We start from the raw sequence: 19,952 nt of genomic DNA on the forward strand, positions 1-19,952 counted from the left end.
CCACACTACTCCAAGAGTACTGTCAGATCCCTTCACCAGTGCAATGCCACAGCAGAAACTGTGGCAAAACAGTTGTGAACTTCAATGGAAGTTGTGCATGTGTTCAGTGGCAGAATTTGGCCTTTTTTTAGTAAACATGAAAGGCTATATGGATCACAAGATCAAAATGCTTAGAAAAAAATAAAGAAGCACCAAATAACTTGTATGAAAATAATGGAGACGTCATGCATTTTTATACTGTGTTTTTCCAGAAGGATTTTGAAGCAGAGCCATTCACAAAGAACACAAGAGGTTAGAGCTCGAGATGGATTTTTTTAAATTTAAGACCATGTGGCATGGTCCAGAGGGAAGCAGAGGCATGAAAAATCTGCAGAAATGTAGCCAGTGTATGTCAGAGGAGGAGCAGGGTCAGCACAAACATTTTCTCCCACTTAATCCTCCAAGCTCCTTTGTTCAAACACTGTACAGTTGTGACTTCATAAGGTTGCGGTGTATGCCTAGAAGAAGGGGGTATCTGTTCTATACAGCAAGCGAGCCTCCAAATACAGGGACTTTTTCACTGGTAAATTATGAAAAAGTTAATACTGCTCATAGCAGCATTCCACTTTGTGCACTGAGTCCCACTGGAAGAGATACAGATTGCGGGAATGGCAGGGGGCCTAAAAGCAGTATGTCCACTAAAGCCACGTCCAGACTAGGGGAGGAAAATCGATCTTAGATACGCAACTTCAGCTACGTGAATAACGTAGCTGAAGTCGAATTTCTAAGATCGAGTTACGCACCCATCCAGACGGCGCGGGATCGATATCCGCGGCTCTCCGTGTCGATTCCGGAACTCCATTCAGGTTGATGGAGTTCCGGAATCGATGTAAGCGCGCTCGGGGATCGATACATCGTGTCCAGACTAGACGCGATATATCGATCCCCAAGCAATCGATTTTAATCCGCCGATACAGCGGGTTAGTCTGGACGTGGGCTAAGTGGTTACTGCTAATGGGGTAGGAGGGCCAGGAAATAGCAGGGAGGGGCTCCCGCTTTCTGCAGCTCCACTGGGATCCACATGGTTGCAGACAGCATTCACTGCCTATTCCCAGGCTCCACTAAGTAGGGAATGTATCCTGCCTTTTGGGCACTATTACTAATGCCAGCCTCTTGAAGAAAAAACGAGTCAGAAGCAGAATTGAGCAGATTACCAATCTTCATTCAGATATTGTCCTGAACGCTGCATACCTGATTACAGTAATGTCTGATGAGGTTAAACACAAACCCACGGTCCATTAGAGAAAGCAGATCATACAGGAAAAATGCCAAGCTAATGTTGATCTTTTCTGCTTGTTCAGTTTCCTTTAAAAAAATAAAGAATTTGTGGTTTATAATATATAAAATCACCAGATTCATTCACTCAAGTGAAGTTGTGGAAGCTCCATTGCTGGAACAATTTAAAAATAGATTTGACACAATATGGAAAAATACACTGTAGGGAATAGCCTACAGCAGAAGGGCTATTCCAGGGGTGGCCAACCTGAGACTCAGAAGGAGCCAGAATTTACCAATGTACATTGGCAAAGAGCCACAGTAATACGTCAGCAGCCCCCAAATAGCTCCCCCACACCCCTACTCCCCAGCGCCTTCCACTCACCAGCAGTCCTGCCGATTAGCGCCTCCCCCTCTTTCCCCGCACCTCCTGATGAGCTGTTTCCTGGTGTGCAGGAGGCTGGGTGGGGACGGCAGTGCAGGTTGGTGGGAGGAGGCGGGAAGGTGTGGAGTGGGGGCAGGGCCTGTGGCAGAGCCAGGGGTTGAGCAGTGAGCACCCCCCAGCACATTGGAAAGTTGGCACCTGTAGCTCCATCCCCAGAGTCAGTGCCTACACAAGGAGCCACATATTAACTTCTGAAGAGCCATATGTGGTTCCAGAGTCACAGGCTGGCCACTCCTGAATAGCCCTTCTGCTTACGAAGGGATGGCTAGACCTGTCTTTCTCCTGCTCTAATATATATGATTTTATGAAAATCTACAGAATTGCTCCTATACAGTTATTTCTGCTGTTATTCACAGAGATGGATATCACAGTAAAGCAAAATAGTTTTAATTACGAAGGGCTGCCCGGGGGGAGGCAAGTAGGGCAATTTGCCCCAGGCCCCGGGCCCTTCAGGGGCCCCCACGAGAGCTTTTTGGAGGCCCTGGAGTGGGGTCCTTCACTTGCTCTGGGGGCCCCGGAAACCTCTTGCAGGGCCTGGGCCCCCGGAGCGGACCTTCAGCGGCAATTCGGCGGCAAGGGGTCCTTCCGCTCCAGGACCCACCGCCGAAGTGCCAGTTCGGCAGCAATTTGGTGCTGGGGGCCCCCCACTGCCGAAGACCCCAGGCCCCCTGAATCCTCTGGGCAGCCCTTTAGTTATGCAAAGCTTGCAAATGACAACACTGAAATGGAATTGAAGTCCTGTCTGTATTTCCTACAGCTGCAATCATTTTTACTCTCATTTTCTTAAAAAATAATTGAATGCTTACTATTTACAGAAAACTAAAATACTTAACACAGATTTGACAAAATGTTTCTTCAACTCTATTTACTGAACATCAAATATTTTATTAAATATCAGAGGGGTTGCCATGTTAGTCGTGCTTTTTACAAATATTTTGTTTAGAAACTGTAAATCTGAGACTCTCAAAAAAAATGCAGCAAGACAAATCTCTAGGTTTTATGATCTGGCAGCTCAGTTCTGAATATTTATTAATGGTTTGATTTTCAGGGACCCACAGCTGCCACTAACGTCACTGGGAGCTCTGTATGCTCAGCAACTCTGAAAATAAGGCCCAAGTTATTTGAAATTTACTAATTTGAATGTAAAATCTTGGTTCTATGTGTAGTTCAGTGCAAAGAACTGTCTGATTGCGTGTGTGACTGTTGCTGGTGTGTACATATGTGGATGCTTTTTAATTAGCTTGTGTTCAAGTCCCACAGAGGTTGTTTATTCATGACTAATAGAACAGTTTCAGGAAGTGAGACTGAGGGAATTGTATAGCGTTCAGTGTCTCATGTTAGACAGAGTGGCTTTACAGTGTTCAGAGAGTCACTTTTTCATGTTTTTGTCTTTTCTGCTCAGATATATAAAGCTATTTTCTGTGATCTCATGCTGTTAAATATTTTCTTACTATCATGGTGCAAGCAGTTTGCTAGCCTGGGCAAAGCAAGCCAGGGGGACACGCTTCATCACTACAGGACTTAAGCAACAAGCTGTTAAAAACATACTCAATATTGTGTTAAGACAAGTAGGCTGCTTTTGCATTGTCTGTAAGAATCATACAAGTGCCATCTATGGCTTCTGAGAATGATTAAAGTATATGTCCAATTCTCTAAACTCTCTAGGCACTTCACTGACATTTTCACACATGGAGAACTTTGACGTTTAGACCCTCTGTCCTCACCCTATCAGAATGTGATCTAATTAACAGTACTGCCCATATAAGACTATTTGTGTCTTCTCTGTAAAGAAGCCATAAACAGGCCATGCTTAATGTATTGAGGGCATAAATGAAAATTTTGTTAAAAAGTGTTTTACTTAAGTGAACAGAAGTATTTTCATGAAATGCTTTTAAAGATCACAGTGACCTAGTTTTTTATTTAAACATTCTCGTAGCATTTTGCTAGTGCATGAAAACCAGAGAATGAAACTGACTAATCTATTTCCATTGTCCAAGATGACTGAAATTCATAATGTAAACAAATGGCATAAGTGGTGAAAAGTATGTTAGGTTTTTTAATTCTTCCATTTTTATAACCATATACGTTGATTTTCAAATATATTAGAGGAGAGAGTTAAAGTGAGGTAAGGATTTTATTTTTGATCTGTGAATTTCATATTAACAGCATTTGAAGCTGGTGATGATATCATTTGGAACCAGATTCTGTAAACCTTCCAAAGGTTGAGTGTTACCTTAATTATTGAATATTCCTAGGCAATCAATGGACCCACTCATGGAATAAGGTGCTATGCAACATGAATAAAGATGTTAGAATCTACCACACAATGATTGACACAAGTGAGATAAAATAGAAATATTGGGTCAAATTCATCTTTGATGTAACTTCAGTGATGTCAGTGAAGTTACACCAGGGTTGAATTTGGCTCAGTAGGTCTTGTGGGAAATAACCACAAAAAGAGTGCTAGGAAATGTTACATTTATTTCTTTGTATCCCACATTTACCTTCTGTGATTTAACTAAAAGTGCTGCGATCTCCGAGGTGACCACATTGACGATAGTGGTGATGTCATCTTTGAAACGATCTGAAAATCTACTTCTTCGTGGAGTATCTTGCTTGTCCATGTTATGAACATACTGAGCCATGCTCTTTATCTGCAAAACAAAACCCATTACTATCAAATGATTGCTTTAACAGTGGCACTTGGGCCCAATCTCCCACAAGCCTCAATTTCACCTGCACAAAACTACCATCACAACTAGCATACTTGTTGTCAGTGTCAGCAGAGGGCCCATGGACTGAGTGAGAATGGAGGCTGAACTACTGTCTCACTCCTAGAAGTTGCCGCTGTAGGTCAGGGCTGATGCAAGTTGGCAGGACAGAACAGAGAGGTTTGCATTCCTGATATTTCTGCTGCACTTATTATATGCAAGCATTAGGATTTCATCCTTCATCATTGTGCTTGGTGCTGTACATAATATACAAAGGAATGCACAGTCCCTGAACCAAAAGGTTTAGGATCTAGAATAGACTGACAATACAGCTGTTACCTAAACTAAGTTTCAAGATCAAAAATGTGTGATAATTATTAAATGCTTTTTTATGGTGGATTACCTCTCAAAAGCTTCACAGAAGAAAAGTGTTTCAAGGAGGGATTTGAAAGAAGAGCAGATGGTCATTTAGCATACCAGGAGAGGGAGACCGTTCCAGGCATCAGACACACTCTCCACTCTTGAGGGGCTACATACACTTAGAAAAAATTCAATTTCTCCCTACATGCCACCTATTTATTTTTTATTTCTTAAAGTACAACGGACTCCAGACCCTGTTTCTGCTCAAGTTCTGGACTATAAATGCCTATTTTACCAAATATATGTGGCAAAGCACACCATCCCCGCTGGACCGCCATGTCCTCAAGCAGGTGCTGACATTCTAACAGAACATTGGTACTTAGAAGGAAAGCGTTACATTCAGCCACCACATAGACGGGGTGCGAGAAGCCAGCAGCAGAAAAGTCAAATCCATTTTCGAAAAACCTTTCCATTCTTGACCCCCTCACTTTCTAGTCTCCATCCTGCATTCCCTCACACATCCAAAGCTCACAGTTAAGTCATAGCTTCAATAATAAGAAAGAAAGAGAAGATCACTGGGCAGGAGTTTGAGATTGGAGAGAATGCAGGATGTGGGTCCTTGTTGTGCTCACGAAGGGTTCTTGCTGCTCTGACCCCTCGTGATGACAGTTCCTACTTCCTGGCTGGCTTTTGGATGGTTTATTTGCTGCCGGTGTTCACCAATAAGTCAGACCATTTTTTAGTGACGTCAGTCACCTCAGGCCTGCACAGGAGAATCTCAGTGTGGGGCGTTCGGGCACTGCGGGCAGTGGTCCATGCTATTATCAGAGTGGAGAAAATGGCAGCTGATATACATCTGAAATGAAGGAAAGATACTAGCTTGACTGTTGTCTTGCAGTGCTTTGCCAGCTGTGGATCAATGAGTGCACAACATAAGCAGGGTTCTTTGAATCCTCAACCTTAGGCAGATCCTGTTGGCTACAGTTAGGATAAATTAATTCAGAGAATTCCCGCAAGGCTGATTTTTCTGTTTATGTGTTGGAGTCATCAGGGGTCCATGGAGAGTTGGATCTGAACCAAACCCCCTAGCCCGATACCTCCAAACTTTGAGGAGGTTCAGATCTGGAGGACAGTCCACACTGTGTGCCTCAGGCCCACTCTTATGGGGAAGATTAGCTGGACAGACTGATGGATGGACACGGACACAGACACAGACACATACACACACAGAGTATGGGCATGTTCCTAAACTGTGGGTTGTGATGCACTGGGGGGTATAGGTGGTTAAGACAGCAACAAATCTGCATCTGTGGCTTTGGGCACAAATGGCATTTAATTTCTCAATTGTTATATAATGCTGTCAACAAAATCTTACCAGAAGCTCAAAGAAGAACCAGGCGTACTTGAAGACGGTTTCTCTCACCATGCCAGTGCTGACCACCATCTGCAGTGCTAGCTCTTCATGGAAATGCTAGGCAAAAAACACAGCATGGTGAGAAATGATTTAAACTCAACTCATCTTCCAACACTGACCCCTCAATCCAATACTGTGTGGGTGAAATTCACTCCGTGTGTGCAAGGCCCTCCATACTATAGTGGTCTTTTGTGTGAGGGAGGTGATGTGGAAGGAGCTGCTGGGCATGGAGGCCTCTGCACTCCATATATGCTGGAGAGATTGATGGGGACAGGTGGGGTGAGGGGTCACTGTAGCCACATCCAGTGTTGAGGCATCACCAAATGAAGGCACAGATGAGAAGCAGCCATTACTCAAGCCCATAACTCATGGGCTTTGGGCAATATGTTTAGGGAGTGAATTTCAGGCTATGCTGATTCTGAGCACTTTTATGTAATGCATTAGCGTTTCTGAGGCTGGGAGGAAGATGGTGAATGCTAAAGGGTGAGAATGAAGGAATCCTTAAAGCAAGACCTTTGCATTGGATCCTATTTGAAAACAATACTGTGTAAAGATGACTCTGAACTGAAAACCGAGATCCAAGCACCCCAAACTTTTAGGAAGTTCAGATCCAGATTTGAACTTTGCATCATGGTCCATTCTCTATACAAAAAGTATACAAGTAGAAATACCAGACATTGATATGGATAATGGGAACATCTCCAGTTACATTAGACAGGATAATTAATCCCTCAAGAATTAGGAATGGATATAAATCTTCATGCTTCAGGACATAACTCAAACTCTAACAGAGGTCAGGAAGAAACTTCCCCTTTGGGCAAGTTATTCCTTAACTACCTACTGCAGGGTATCTTGCACTTTCTCTAAAACAGCTGTAGCTGGTCGCTGTGAGAGATAGCAGACTGGACTAGAAGGATCACTTGTCTGATCTGGTATGGGAGTTCCTATGTTCCTAATAACTGCTACCCTGGAACATGTACTTTGGGTCAGAGAGACAGACTGGGTTGGTTTCAAAGACTATGAGCAGGGGAAAAGCCAGTTTGGTGAATTCAGACCACAGCTAGTCCTTCACTCCCCTTCCTTTACCTTGGGAAACACGGATCCATTATGATCATTACAAGTCAAAGTAAAGAGTCTCCATTCATGTACATTGACCTGTGAGGCATTTGGTTACTTGCCAGAACTACTTGGGAAACAGAGTCTAAAGAGTCTGAGATTCAGGTGGTTGATACAAAAATGAAGATACATTAATTTATCTACTGGTCAACCTCCCTGGTATAAACATCACTTTTATGGCACAAAGTTTATTTGCCAAAACTGATAAATTAATTCTTTCCCTCTCCTCTGCACCTCATCTAAGTGTTACTGGCAAAGTTTGTTTTAGCAGGTGTTTAACAGCTCTCAGCCAGGCTTCAGATTGCTCTCGCATTGTGTAGCACTCTACCTTTTTATTGGATGGTCTTGGGCTTACAGACGCATTTGATGTGTCGTTGGTGGCTTCAATATAGAAAGACATCCGACTGGAGCTGCGATCTGCAACCTGGAGAAAAGGGCCAAAAGCCACGGGGAGATTTTAATTAATTAACAAAGGAGAGTCAGTTGCTAGTTGTAATAAATAAATAAATAAATACAAATCTCCCCTACCATCCTCTCTCACACACATACCCAGTAATGGGGAAAGGAGAGGCGTAGAAGAGAAACAGTGCCAGGATTTGGAATTCAAAGGAAAGTAATGTAAATACTTCCACCACGTGGCCTACTCAAGTATTGCATTTAGACTTTAAAGCTCTCTTAATTCATCCACTCAACAAGAGCTGTTCTTGAAAGAAATTTCATATTTAGAACAACCAAATAAAATGACAGCTGGGAGTTTCTTTCATTAAAAACAATGTCCATTTAAAAGGTGGTGAAATCACAGTACTCACCCAAGCATTGTAAATTGCTGTGATGCACGCTTTAATAACCTGCAATGTTGTTATTAATGTGATGCAGCTTTAATAACCTGCATGTTAACTTTGTTTTAATTTGAGTAAATTAAAAGTCTCTAGAGTTGAGTTATGTTTTAGGACACAGGAAATAGGAGTAAAATTCATAAACAATTAAATACAAGTCTACACTATTAAAAACTGATATGGATGAAGAAATATATCCATATAAACAAATCAAATATTCATAACTTCCAAATATGACTAGTTCTTCTCTTTTGTTTTGTTTTATTTCTCTCAAGGTAGACACAAGTCTCATTCGCTTTAACAGGAGATGCACATGCACATTGGATTGAGAACAGATTCAGAAAGTGTCTTATAATCAAGTTTGAAAACAAACCACTGCAAAAGCACTATGCTACACATAATTAACATCAACAATCTATGTAATTCTGAACAAGGAAAAGAAGAAAATCAGTTTATGTTTCACTTTAATTCAATGCATAAATTAAGGACTCACAAAAGAAGAACTCATCACCAAAGCAGATGCTTTTGGTGCCCATACTAGCTGATGTAAATGCACTGTGCTGAGGATGGACATCCCACCTAGTTTCTCATCTGAAGTGCACACATTCAGCACTAAACAGGCACTGTGATTTTAAAAAATGGCTGTGAAGAAATGGAGTATTTTCCCTCTCGGCATTAGAAGAGCAATTCTTCTTTGTAAGATGTGTTTAACTCTCATTAGAGCCTGATCCAACCTCCAGTGAGGTCAACAGCAGTCTCTTTTTACTGACTTGAACAAGAGCTGGATCAAGTCCCTCATAAACACTCTCGGTATTGTTATGGATAGATCTTTCAGAACACAAAAAAAGAATTATTAGAGATCTGAAAATATGCACATCCTGCAGTGGAGACAAAAATCCATTCATCCAGAGACAAAATTCTGAAGACCTTACTGATGTCAACTTCTGAAGACCTTACTGATGTTGACTTCTCTGGGACACTGAGAAAGGACTTAAAGATTTGGCACCAGAGCTTTAGCTTGCTGTTTCAGCTCCCAGGTGAACAGCAAGATTTCTTGGTGGCATATGCAGCGTATATGAGTAGAGATGAGTCCACCCACAAAGTCTGGATCTGGGTTCTTAATCTGGGTTTTGGGTGAGACCCCACCTCTAGCTACCAAGCTTTCTTTCCTCCCTTACCTTCGATAACATGATATTTTTGACTTCCTCATCAGTAGCAGTCTGTGTACCATGAATATCTGGATTGCTGCAGCTCATTACCCGGCTCTGGAGAAGTCTGGACCCAACAGACACAGCTGTGGTGCGCCCAAATGTGTAATAACGAGACTCTGGCAAATTAGCACTTCCTGCTGCACCTGGTCATGGGAACACGTTGTATTTTTTTTAATCAGGATATCATATTAACATAACATTATGATCCCATGAAAGCCAGTTTTACTCTGTGCTCCTAAAGCAAACAGAACAAGAACAGCATGTAGATTCTGAAAGCCTCTCCACCAACCTCACCTTTGATAACCTAACTAGGCCCAGAGCCAGAGGATGCAGAGTTGGGGGAAGGGTGGTGAGCTGTCCAGCACAACACCAAGACAGAGAGCACCAGAGGAAGATCAGAGCAGCAGCTCCACAGCAGCAGCTTCTCTTTCCTTCCTTTCTCCTTCCACTTCAGAGACAACCCGTTAGTCTCTTGCTGCACATTAGACAGATGTACATACATCTGGGCTCAAAACTCTGTCTCCACCCTTGATGTAGGTGATAGAAACTGAGGGCTTGTCTACACTCAGAAATGTGTCAGAATACCTAATCAGGAACGACTATTCCAGAATAGCTGTTTTCAGTAAATTTCCAAGTGTGGATAAGCCCTGAGATTTACCGCATCCCAACGTCAGCCGAATATTCAAGAAGAGCTCAGACTACACACCTGAGCAGGGGAACAAACCCCCCTCCCTATCACCCCTCATCCCCATCTCTTTGGGTCCAGGTATGTAGGAAAACGAAGGGTTATTCATCTGCTTACTCCCTCCCTGGAGCAGGTAGGTGGGGAAGGGTGAGCCTAGCCCCATCTCCCTACTCTCTTTCCGGAATAGCTAAACCAGCACAGAGGGCGGGAGGAGGGAAATAATTTCCTGCTGGTATAGATCAGAAGGGAGTCACTGGTATAGATCAGTGGGGGAGGTTTAGGTTGGATATTAGGAAAAAAAGCTTTTTCACTAGGAGGGTGGTGAAGCGCCAGAATGGGTTACTTAGGGAGGAGAAACCCTGCCCAAAAACTTAGAGATTTTTAAGGTCAGGCTTGACAAAGCCCTGGCTGGGATGATTTAGTTGGAGATTAGGTCCTGCTTTGAGCAGGAGGTTGGACTAGGTGACCTCGCTCAGGGTTTAGCTGATCGCCATATTTGGGATCGGGAAGGAATGTTCCTCCAGGGCAGATTGACAGAGGCCCTGGGGGTTTTTGGCCTTCCTCTGCAGCATGGGGCACAGGTCACCTGCTGAAGGATTCGCACCTTGAAATCTTTAAACCATGATTTGAGGACTTCAATGGCTCAGACATAGGTTAGGAGTTTGTTGTGGGAGTGGGTGGGTGAGATTCTGCAGCCTGCGTTGTGCAGGAGATCAGACTGGATGATCATAATGGTCCCTTGTGACCTTAAAGTCTATCAGTCTATGAGTCTATGAGCAGGGCACAAAGCCACCTGAGACTACTTCTGGGGTGGTGCAGCTTGCTTGGGCTGCTCCTAAAGGCACCATCTTGCCCGATAGCACCCACTGCACTGTTGCCCTCTCTCCTATTTCTTGCATGGACTATACATTAAAGTACCTTTTAAATCCTGCTCCTTCTGAATACAAATGACTCCAAATGTCAGGAGCCATGCACACCCCTGCTACCTACAATTTGAGGGGTTGGGGCAGGTCAGGGAGAAGGGAATTACTTTATGGAGAAGGCAACAAAATACCTAGTCTGGCAATATCTCTTTGAGGCTCTGGAAGGCGAAACACATAGTAGACGTATGATGCCAAGAGACAGTTTCTCCCATGCTGGTCCTTGCTCAGATCTTTACTGTGGTGAAGACTGTTCACTATTGCGACCACAGATTCAAAGGCAAACTGGGAAAAATTGGCTGTGAACCAAAGGGAAAGAATTAGTCTAAGCATTAAAGGGCATAACTCAGTGAAGACAGGGCATTCTTTGAGCAGATAACATCTAATCCATTCACTGTTTAATCTAGACTTTAACAAATTCAAAGCTAAACACAGAAACATCACAATTGTTAGACTGGATCAGACCCAACATCGGGGTTTCTCAAACAGGAGTTGCCGCTTGTGTAGGGAAAGCCTCTGGTGGGCCGGGCTGGTGTGTTTACCTGCCCCATCTGCAGGTCCGGCTGATTGCAGCTCCTACTGCCAACACACCAGCCCAGCCCTCCAGGGGCTTTCCCTACACAAGTGGCAACTCCTGTTTGAGAAACCCTGCCCAACATCCATCCAAGCAGTATCCTTTCTCTGGCAGTGACCAGCACCAATTGCATCACAGAAAGGTGTAAGAACCCTGCAGTTGGCAAATGTGGACTAATCTGCCTCCCCAACATAGATCTTTTCCTAATCTGATCTCTAATAGTCAGACATCACCTTAAGCCCTGAAGCACAAGCTTTAATATCCCTTCCAAAATGTATGTTGGCATAGATTATAACTTTGGATATTCGGTTACTGATATAAGTGTCAGTCAGCAGATACTGTACCTGGGTACAGAGCACATGCTGATTGCCCAAATAAACTGCAGGAGGTTGAACACTCCTCTATCTCAAATCCCCATAAATACCCTCTAGAAGCTAAATCTGCTAATATCAAATTAAAGCCAGCCAATTTAGCAAAATGTCTCCCATCCACCAACCTGGTTTGCTTGTGGGCCCTTTCCAACCCTACTGCTGTTCTGTTAGTCAGTGGCAATGCTTCAATAAGTACCTGTCTGACCAGCTATAACCATGGGCTGCACAGCCAGCTGGAAAAGTTTCTCCAGCACCAAGTGTAAAAACAAGACCAGGGGCTCCAGGCGGGAGGAATTCAGGCAAATAATGCTGAGTTTCAACTCATGTTCCAGGGCAGCCTCTGTGATCTTCTGTTCCATCACTCGAATTGGGAAAGTGACTTGGCTTTCCAGAGAATGACACAGAGTGAAGAATTTCTCCAGGTGATTGTCCTGTGAATACAATCAAATACTCAGCATGTGGTGCTGGACAGTTACTGCATATTCTGTACTGCTGCAACCACAGGCAATCATAGAGCAATAGAGATGGTTGGCTAAGAAGTAAAAAAGGTCACCAAAATTTGAACAGGCAACCAAGAGGTGAAGAGCTTCGTATCCCATTCACCAGTCCCCTCAGCCATCCAAGCCCCAGCCATTTGTTTCAAATAAAGCTTATATTGCATGTAAAAGATTGGGTGTAGATTCTTTACCTGAGTGTGAATAGATGAAACAGCCTGCACTTCTACGTTAAACACTCCCTTGTGCCCTTCAACCCATTTAATTGGAGGTGACTGTGATGGAACTTTCTGTGTTGAAGATAAAACAACAAGATGATCAGCTTAGCACTTTCCCCTGTAAGTAGCCAAATAGCAAATACCGTTTACACAGAGTGCATTTAGCTTTTAAGGGTGTTTTTTAGTTACAAATTAGACGTACTTCAGGTATCGCCTTTCTATTCCACATCTTTTCACTCTACACTATTCTGCGTGGGGTTCTGGTTTGCTCCGCCAGAGAGACTGGGCTCAGTGATGCAGTTTGAATCTGTCTGGTCCCCCTTACATTAGCAATATTTTCTTAGAGGGCTTTGTCCTCCACCTCACTGTCTTCTTGGGGAAGCCTGATCCCTGCTTCTCCACACTTGGCAACACCTTTCCTGAAAACTCTAGGCAGTGACATTCCCATACACTGTGGGACAGTTGGATGTTCTGAGCCACTAAGTAGCAGGAGAGTATTAAGGGTCATATGACCCAAACCCCAAGGATGGAGCTTGTTGGAGGTCTGTAGGGCCTGTACCAGCAAGCAAGTGATTATTTTGGCACCCATAAGCAAGTGCATGACTGCACAGCCACTTGGTTTAGGGGTTTTCTTTAAAATCTTTTTGGGGTTGATTGATTGGTCAGTTGATTTGTTTAAGCACAGGGAAGGGTTCCTCCAATCAAGTTAGGCAAACGTTGGAGCCTAAGATACGACAGTGCCCCTTTAACTGGGGAAATAGTATCTATTAGCTATTTTGTTTGTTACCTCTGGAGAATGCATTGAATAGTTTAGAGGCAACTTATCCAAGGCAACAGGAAGACAATAATGTCCAGTCTGGAGACGATCATTTAATAGAATTGGCAGCCACTGAAATAGATGAGGCAAAAACAAAGTGATATTCATTGCTGCATGAGAGTATGGCTATTTATCTAGTTTGTGATAATTACAGTCAACAGAACAATGATTAGATATCGATCAGAACTGTTTTTGACTCCACAGTAATTTCTGCAGAAGTGTCATCATGCCCCCGCATGACATAAGAGCCAGTGCATGATATAAGGTCAGACTTCACTGAGACCACTCTCAGTGTGTAAAGTCAAGTACCTTCAGAATTCTTTGCAGGATCAGGGCATCTGATCCAGTCTGTGATCTGTACCTGTGCTTGTTAATTCTTTTGATGTAGCCACAAAAGCCATAACATTTGAATGCAGATGTGGGTACTGGGGAGTGTTAAAATCAAGACCCTATTACTCATGTCTGGAAATTGTTATAACAGGATATATGCAGTGTTGTTGTAGCCATGTTGGTCCCAGAATGGCAGACACAAGTTGGTCCAATAAAAGATATTGCCTCACCCACCTTGTCTCTCTGATAACAAGATAGAGTGTTTTTGCTACTTTGGCTGGGGACTAAGTGAGGAAATGAGTTAGTTATTTCTACAAAAGGCCTGTGTCCACAGGGAGCTGAAGTGTAAATCGCAAGTGACTTACTGAATATCCCAGAAGGGTTTCTACACACGCTCCTTGCTTTGGCTGACAGCTGATATGGTAGAATGTGAACAGTAGGTGGTGTTTTTCTGTAAGTTTAGCTGGCAGTTTAATTTTCACCTCTTCATAAAAGTCAGGAGACCTGTTTTAAAAATACCAAGCGCATACATTATGAGATAGGCAGGAAGGCTAACTTGCGTTTAGGGGCCCAGATACTACTATGATATGAGTTGTCTAAGACTCTAGACAAATAGCTAGATGTATCAAGATGTGTATTAACTCAAGTAGGCCAATGATGTACTCCTACATAAATATCAATCTATGAATAAGCTGCCCTGCAGAAATGGAGAGACCACACTGAGACACCTCAGATGTCTCTTCTCTCCACACTTGTGAAACTGCCTTCTATTAATCTTTGGTTTTGAAAACACTCGTTTTAACAACACCTAAATTCTGGGTCCAAATTGACCTGAGTGTTTCTATTTAGCTTTGTTTGGAAGGGCTAATTTATCCAAATGAGGAATATTCTAAAGTCCCAGAACTACTTTTTACTTCTGGACATACTTCTTAACTTTCAAATAGGGAAAATCCTTGAATTTCCTTCTGAAAAATAAATCTAATATCATTAATAATAATAATAATAATAATAATAATATACCCCAATCTCCATGATTTCAATGAATGGGATTATTTCAATTCTGAATGTGACAAATCTTCAAAGCAGTATTTGGAATCAGAAAAATATGGAATTTCACTAATCAACTGTGTGAGGTTTTAAAGTATTTTTAAAAGGTATGTACAGTTAAAAGCATCCCTGAGCAAATGACTGATATTTAATATATAATAAAAAGAATATTAATAATAGTACACATACTTGTTATGATATGTGACAGCTGTGTACATCTCTTGCAAAAATTCTGGACCTGAAGACTTTCCAAAAATGATCTGTATTCAAAAATAAAAGTAATAGTGATCAGGCATATAGCTATCAAATTTTATATCAACTTTCAGAAAGATTTAAATATTGAAAAATTACAGCATTTTATTTTCTATCAACAGGTTGTCATGAATGGGACGTACATTATTACACATCCCATTCATGACAACATGCTGATAGAAAATAGAACACGCAGATTTGAATACTTTTTTCAATACTGTATATTCAAACATCTAAAACAAAACTTTGTTAAAAGAACATCAAGGTTGCACAGTGTCACACACACAAAGATATCTAGATATCTTGGGCGGCTGAATGGAAAACTATCTGCATATGAAGATGTTTACGAGTTCTGTCTCACTTTAGGTCTGTTTACTGTTCCAGCGTCAAGGTCACAGGTTCTATCCTCAGTGCTATGCATGGATGGACCTGATATTTGTGTATTCATAGTGGGAGGATTAGTTCAGTGGGACACAGAATATAACAGTCTTAACAGGTTTCTGAACCTCTGTGAATTTCCTGGTAGAGTTCCCAACATAGCACTCACATAGAAGGCAATCTTATTCTTTTTTAAATAGAAGCTACTGAATGTTTACTCTTTCATGTAATACATGAAGCATTAGAGAATACAGGAGGATATGTTCCTGTTCCACACTAATTACAAGCCTCTTCTGCTGTTCCTCAGTCCTTTAGCCCTGCTTCCTGATGTGAACTGCATGCTGCATGAGCACTGCGATCGAAACCATTCCGGTTTCAGTGCAAGGCCCACAAAAAATCGTAGCTGTGTGTGAAGCATGTGTCACAAGACAACCCTTCACAGGTTTTGTCAGTACTACAGCTAGCTGAGTATGCTCCACAGATGTCTGATCCTCTTATTTAGTCTATATTACCGGCATTGCACAGGTAGCGTCTTCTCCACACATAAACTGAATCTTAATGGTAATGTTCCTTGCAGAGGCCAGTCGATTAGCAAAATTCAGCCTTTGTGGGTAAACATAAAGGAGATTTCTGGAAGCAAAAGAAAGGAAAAGTAAATGAGTAAGGAACAATTATTTGCTTTTGAAGAACAAAGTACTTGGCATCGCATCTGACTCGGTTCTTCTTCTCCCAATGCTGTAATTCAATCTAGAGACTGAAGGCTTTGAAAGGGCTATTCCTATCTACAGAGCTTGTTGGAAAAGGGTAAGATTCTGGTGCTGCGCAATACAGAGTGTATGTTTTGTGGTATTCCTGATGATAAACTATGCCTTTGAGAGGGCAACCTGGCATTCCCCCATTCTTCCAAAGTACCCTGTTGCCCAGCCCTTTTACTCTAGGGCTGCAAGACAAGCTAGAGTGTTTGGGCCTAAAAAAATCTCCATTCCCATGTGAGAACAAATACAGCTCCCACTCAGATACCATGGCAAAAATACACCTACATTAGTTAGCTTGCTAGACAGATAGAAAGAACAACTGTTACCAGTCCTGCTGCTGGAGAATAGGGGCCAAGGAAGCCCTTTGTTCCCATCACTCTTCTCAGGAGATCCTTAACTGATATGTATGATGGAGGGACGGGGGACATCAAGCCAGCAACCAGCCCACAATTAAAACAAATGTCTCTCTCTCTATATATATATGTAATTATCTATCCATATAGGACAGCAATATGCCATCTGATGGTCATCCAAGAGCACTCAGATGCTCACTGAAGATGGTAGAAGGTGATAGAAGGGTAGATGACCAACAGGGGAGAACAGGAGTCTGTACCTTTTGTGGGGAAGGAACAAACAAAAAACTCACTTGGCTTTGAGTTTCACTAGGTATTTGGTTCAAACCAACAAACAATACACATCCATTTTTTGATCCACGTCTGCCTCATGTTTTGTTTAGATCAATACAAAGCAGCTAGGATGCCCAGCTGTAATGATGTATTTCACGGATTTTTTTCTTTGTTTTAGTTTATTCTTTCATTAGACAGCAGCTGTCTGCTTTTATAGTTGCTGGCAAATAAAAAAAAAAATCTCGTAACGCAGACCTAGCATTTAAAGCTTTCCTTGCCAAGCAAGGGAAAGTTCAAGGTACATTGAGTCTCAGCTAATCCTTCATTCCCCTAGCATTCCAGAACCTAGTGATATAGCTTATTATGAGGCAATGTGATATGGAAACAAATGAAGACCATTTTCATGCAATAAAATGTGCTGATTCCATAATAAATTAACATTCCTGCTTTATGCAATGAAACACAATAATCTCTATTGTCTGCAAATGTTAAAGAGGAAAAACAAAGCTTATAAGAACGTCTTAATAACACAAGACAAATAGAGAGCATTGCTGGATAGGGCTGCTGCTTTCTCACCTACATAGAAATTGGCTCTGAATGAAGGATATGCTCAGAGATGCAATATATATATATTCACCGAATAAACTCAACAACTCTGTTTCACATTTGCCAAGGTTATAACAACTCAATAATGATAGCAGGTTAACGATGGCACTTAAATAGTTTTTCAACCTGTAGTTCTTGGTGTCTGGTTTGGGGACTGATTTTTACTAATGTTTATAAACATATTTTTTTTAAAAAAAATGCAGCTCCTTCCTGGAAATGCAGTATACCTTTACAATTAACTATGCCTCAAATCTTGCAAGCTTCTCTACATAGGCAGATCACTGCACCTGCACAAATTGACTTTGCGGAGTGGAGGATAGGCTAGCAGAGTGGAAGAGTCTGCAGGATCAAAGGATACATAAGGGTACTTCACATACGTGCCGACTCTGTGGGCGCTGTGGGGCTGGAGCACCCCTGGGGAAAAAATACTGGGCACTGAGCACCCACCAGTAGCCCCCCTATCAACTCCTCCGATCCCCTCAGCACCTCCCACCCAGTGATGGGCCCCACAGGTCAGTGCCTACCCCAGTGTCTACCGCCTGCTGCAATCAGATGTTTCACAGCGTGCAAGAGGCTCTGGTGGGGAGTGGGTGGAGTGATGATACGGCGTGCTCAGGGGAGGGGGTGGAACTGGGTGGGAAGAGGCGGGGTGGGGTGGAGCAGGGTGGGATTTGGGGGGAAAGGGTGGAGTGGGGGCAGGGCCTGACCCCCAGCACTTTGGAAAGTCGGTGCCTGTGCTTCAAAATCCAAGGGTAAAACCCTGACCCCAGTGAAGTCTATGGCAAAATTACAGTTGACTTCAGTAGGGCTGCCACAATATTGAGTTAATTACAAACAAGAAGTTGTATTTCTGCATACTATAACAGCAGCACAATATTCACTTCATACCACTCATTGGGCCAAATTTGCCATTCAGTTATACGGGTGCAATCCCACTCTGAGGAAAGCCCCAATGGAGGAAAACGAGGCTGTTTGTTATGAAAGTTGTTTTTATGATGGTCTGACAGCTGTAGGGGTCCTTTCTTAGCTAGGATTCTGCCAAATGTCAGTGTTTAACATAGATTAATGACCACCTGGTACAAAGACCTTGATTTACAGGATTTTGTCTGTTGTGTATCTCATTCTGCCTTGTCCAATGCAGGACAGATTTCCTAACCAGTTCTCTTCCTACCACAGTAGGAATAAGATTAGCACTGGGTAACAAGGGCAAAAATTTTGGCTGAAACTGCAGGCTCTGAACAGTTTAGCCAGCATCAGTCTGAGCAGAAAGCATCCTATGAAGCTTAGAATAGCTGCCACCATTTCTCATACCCTACTTGTAACTGTTGCAATCATAAACTGCATATACAACAGCTCGACAGTACCATATATATCTGTGGCACTATGGCTTTGTCTGAGAAAATGTTCATGAAAGAATAGTCCAGTGGTTACAGCACTAGTTTAAGACATGGGAGCCCCGGGCTCAATACGCTGCTTTGCCATGGTGACCTGTGTGACCCTAGGCAAGTCATTTAGGCTACATCTATACTGCACAACATTGGCAGTGGTGTGTAGGGTATGTATAGCTACAAACATCAGTGAAAGGTTCCAGTGGGAGGGAGACTGTGGGGAAACTCAGGCAGCTCCCTGCTGCCAAAGCCCACGTCCAGACTACCCCGCCGTATCGGCGGGTTAAAATCGATTGCTCGGGGATCGATATATCGCGTCTAATCTAGACGCGATATATCGATCCCCGAGCGCGCTTATATCGATTCCGGAACTCCATCAACCCCAACAGAGTTCCGGAATCGACACGGAGAGCCGCGGACATCGATCCCGCGCCGTCTGGACGGGTGAGTAATTCGATCTTAGATATTCGACTTCAGCTACGTTATTCACGTAGCTGAAGTTGCGTATCTAAGATCGATTTTCCTCCCCTAGTCTGGATCAGCCCACTGTGGCAAGGAAAGGCTCTGCCAGGGGGGGAGGCAGTGGGGAAAGGTTCCAGCAGCAAAGAGTTGCCAAAGCCTTTCCCTCTTGCCTCCTCCTTGCCAGAGCCTTTCCCTTCTGCCAATCTTTCACTGTGGTGGGTAAAGGCTACAGCAGAAGGAAGCTGCCTGAGCCTTTGTCTGCTGCCTCCCTTCTGCCCGAGATTTTTCTCACTGCTGGAGATTTTCTCTGCAGCAGGGAAAGACTCCAGCAGTGGAGAGGCAGTGGGACATTGCACCGCTCAAAACTGCAGTGTAAATGAGGAAGCACTGCTTGGGCTGTAGAGCGCCAAGTAGGGTCTGTATCTGGGTTCATCACACAGGGATCAGGTGTGTCTTTCCTCAACTTGCCTAAGCAGCGCCTCACCACCTGCAAGAAATATTTATACATGTGCTGGGGTAGAGGTGGAGTGTATGTACTCTTTATGCTGCTGTAAAAAGCGTGCAGTCTAGATGTCTCTTTAGCCTCTTTGTGCCTCAATTCCTCATGTCTATAATGGGGACGATGGCACCTTCCTACGTCACAGAGGTTTTTGTGAGGATAAATATATTATAGACTGAGAAG

The 19,952-nt window shown here is 43.0% G+C and overlaps 1 protein-coding gene across 3 annotated transcripts in view; it reads right to left on the reverse strand.

Moving 5' to 3' along the window:
* Positions 1-19,952, reverse strand: part of DOCK8 (dedicator of cytokinesis 8) — a 147,380-nt gene that overhangs the window by 41,020 nt on the left and 86,408 nt on the right. For all 3 annotated transcript variants that reach the window (XM_050944254.1, XM_050944253.1, XM_050944255.1), the window contains 12 exons: positions 15,946-16,063; positions 14,993-15,063; positions 14,122-14,260; positions 13,397-13,498; positions 12,586-12,681; positions 12,094-12,328; positions 11,087-11,251; positions 9,315-9,490; positions 7,629-7,724; positions 6,146-6,241; positions 4,204-4,353; positions 1,231-1,344 (listed from right to left, as the gene is read on the reverse strand). In XM_050944254.1, coding sequence (XP_050800211.1) covers positions 1,231-1,344; positions 4,204-4,353; positions 6,146-6,241; positions 7,629-7,724; positions 9,315-9,490; positions 11,087-11,251; positions 12,094-12,328; positions 12,586-12,681; positions 13,397-13,498; positions 14,122-14,260; positions 14,993-15,063; positions 15,946-16,063 — 1,558 coding nt within the window. The remainder of the gene's footprint in view (positions 1-1,230; positions 1,345-4,203; positions 4,354-6,145; positions 6,242-7,628; positions 7,725-9,314; positions 9,491-11,086; positions 11,252-12,093; positions 12,329-12,585; positions 12,682-13,396; positions 13,499-14,121; positions 14,261-14,992; positions 15,064-15,945; positions 16,064-19,952) is intronic.

The sequence above is a fragment of the Gopherus flavomarginatus genome, chromosome 3 (genome assembly GCF_025201925.1).
Source record: "Gopherus flavomarginatus isolate rGopFla2 chromosome 3, rGopFla2.mat.asm, whole genome shotgun sequence".
NCBI classification, from domain to species: Eukaryota; Metazoa; Chordata; order Testudines; family Testudinidae; genus Gopherus; species Gopherus flavomarginatus.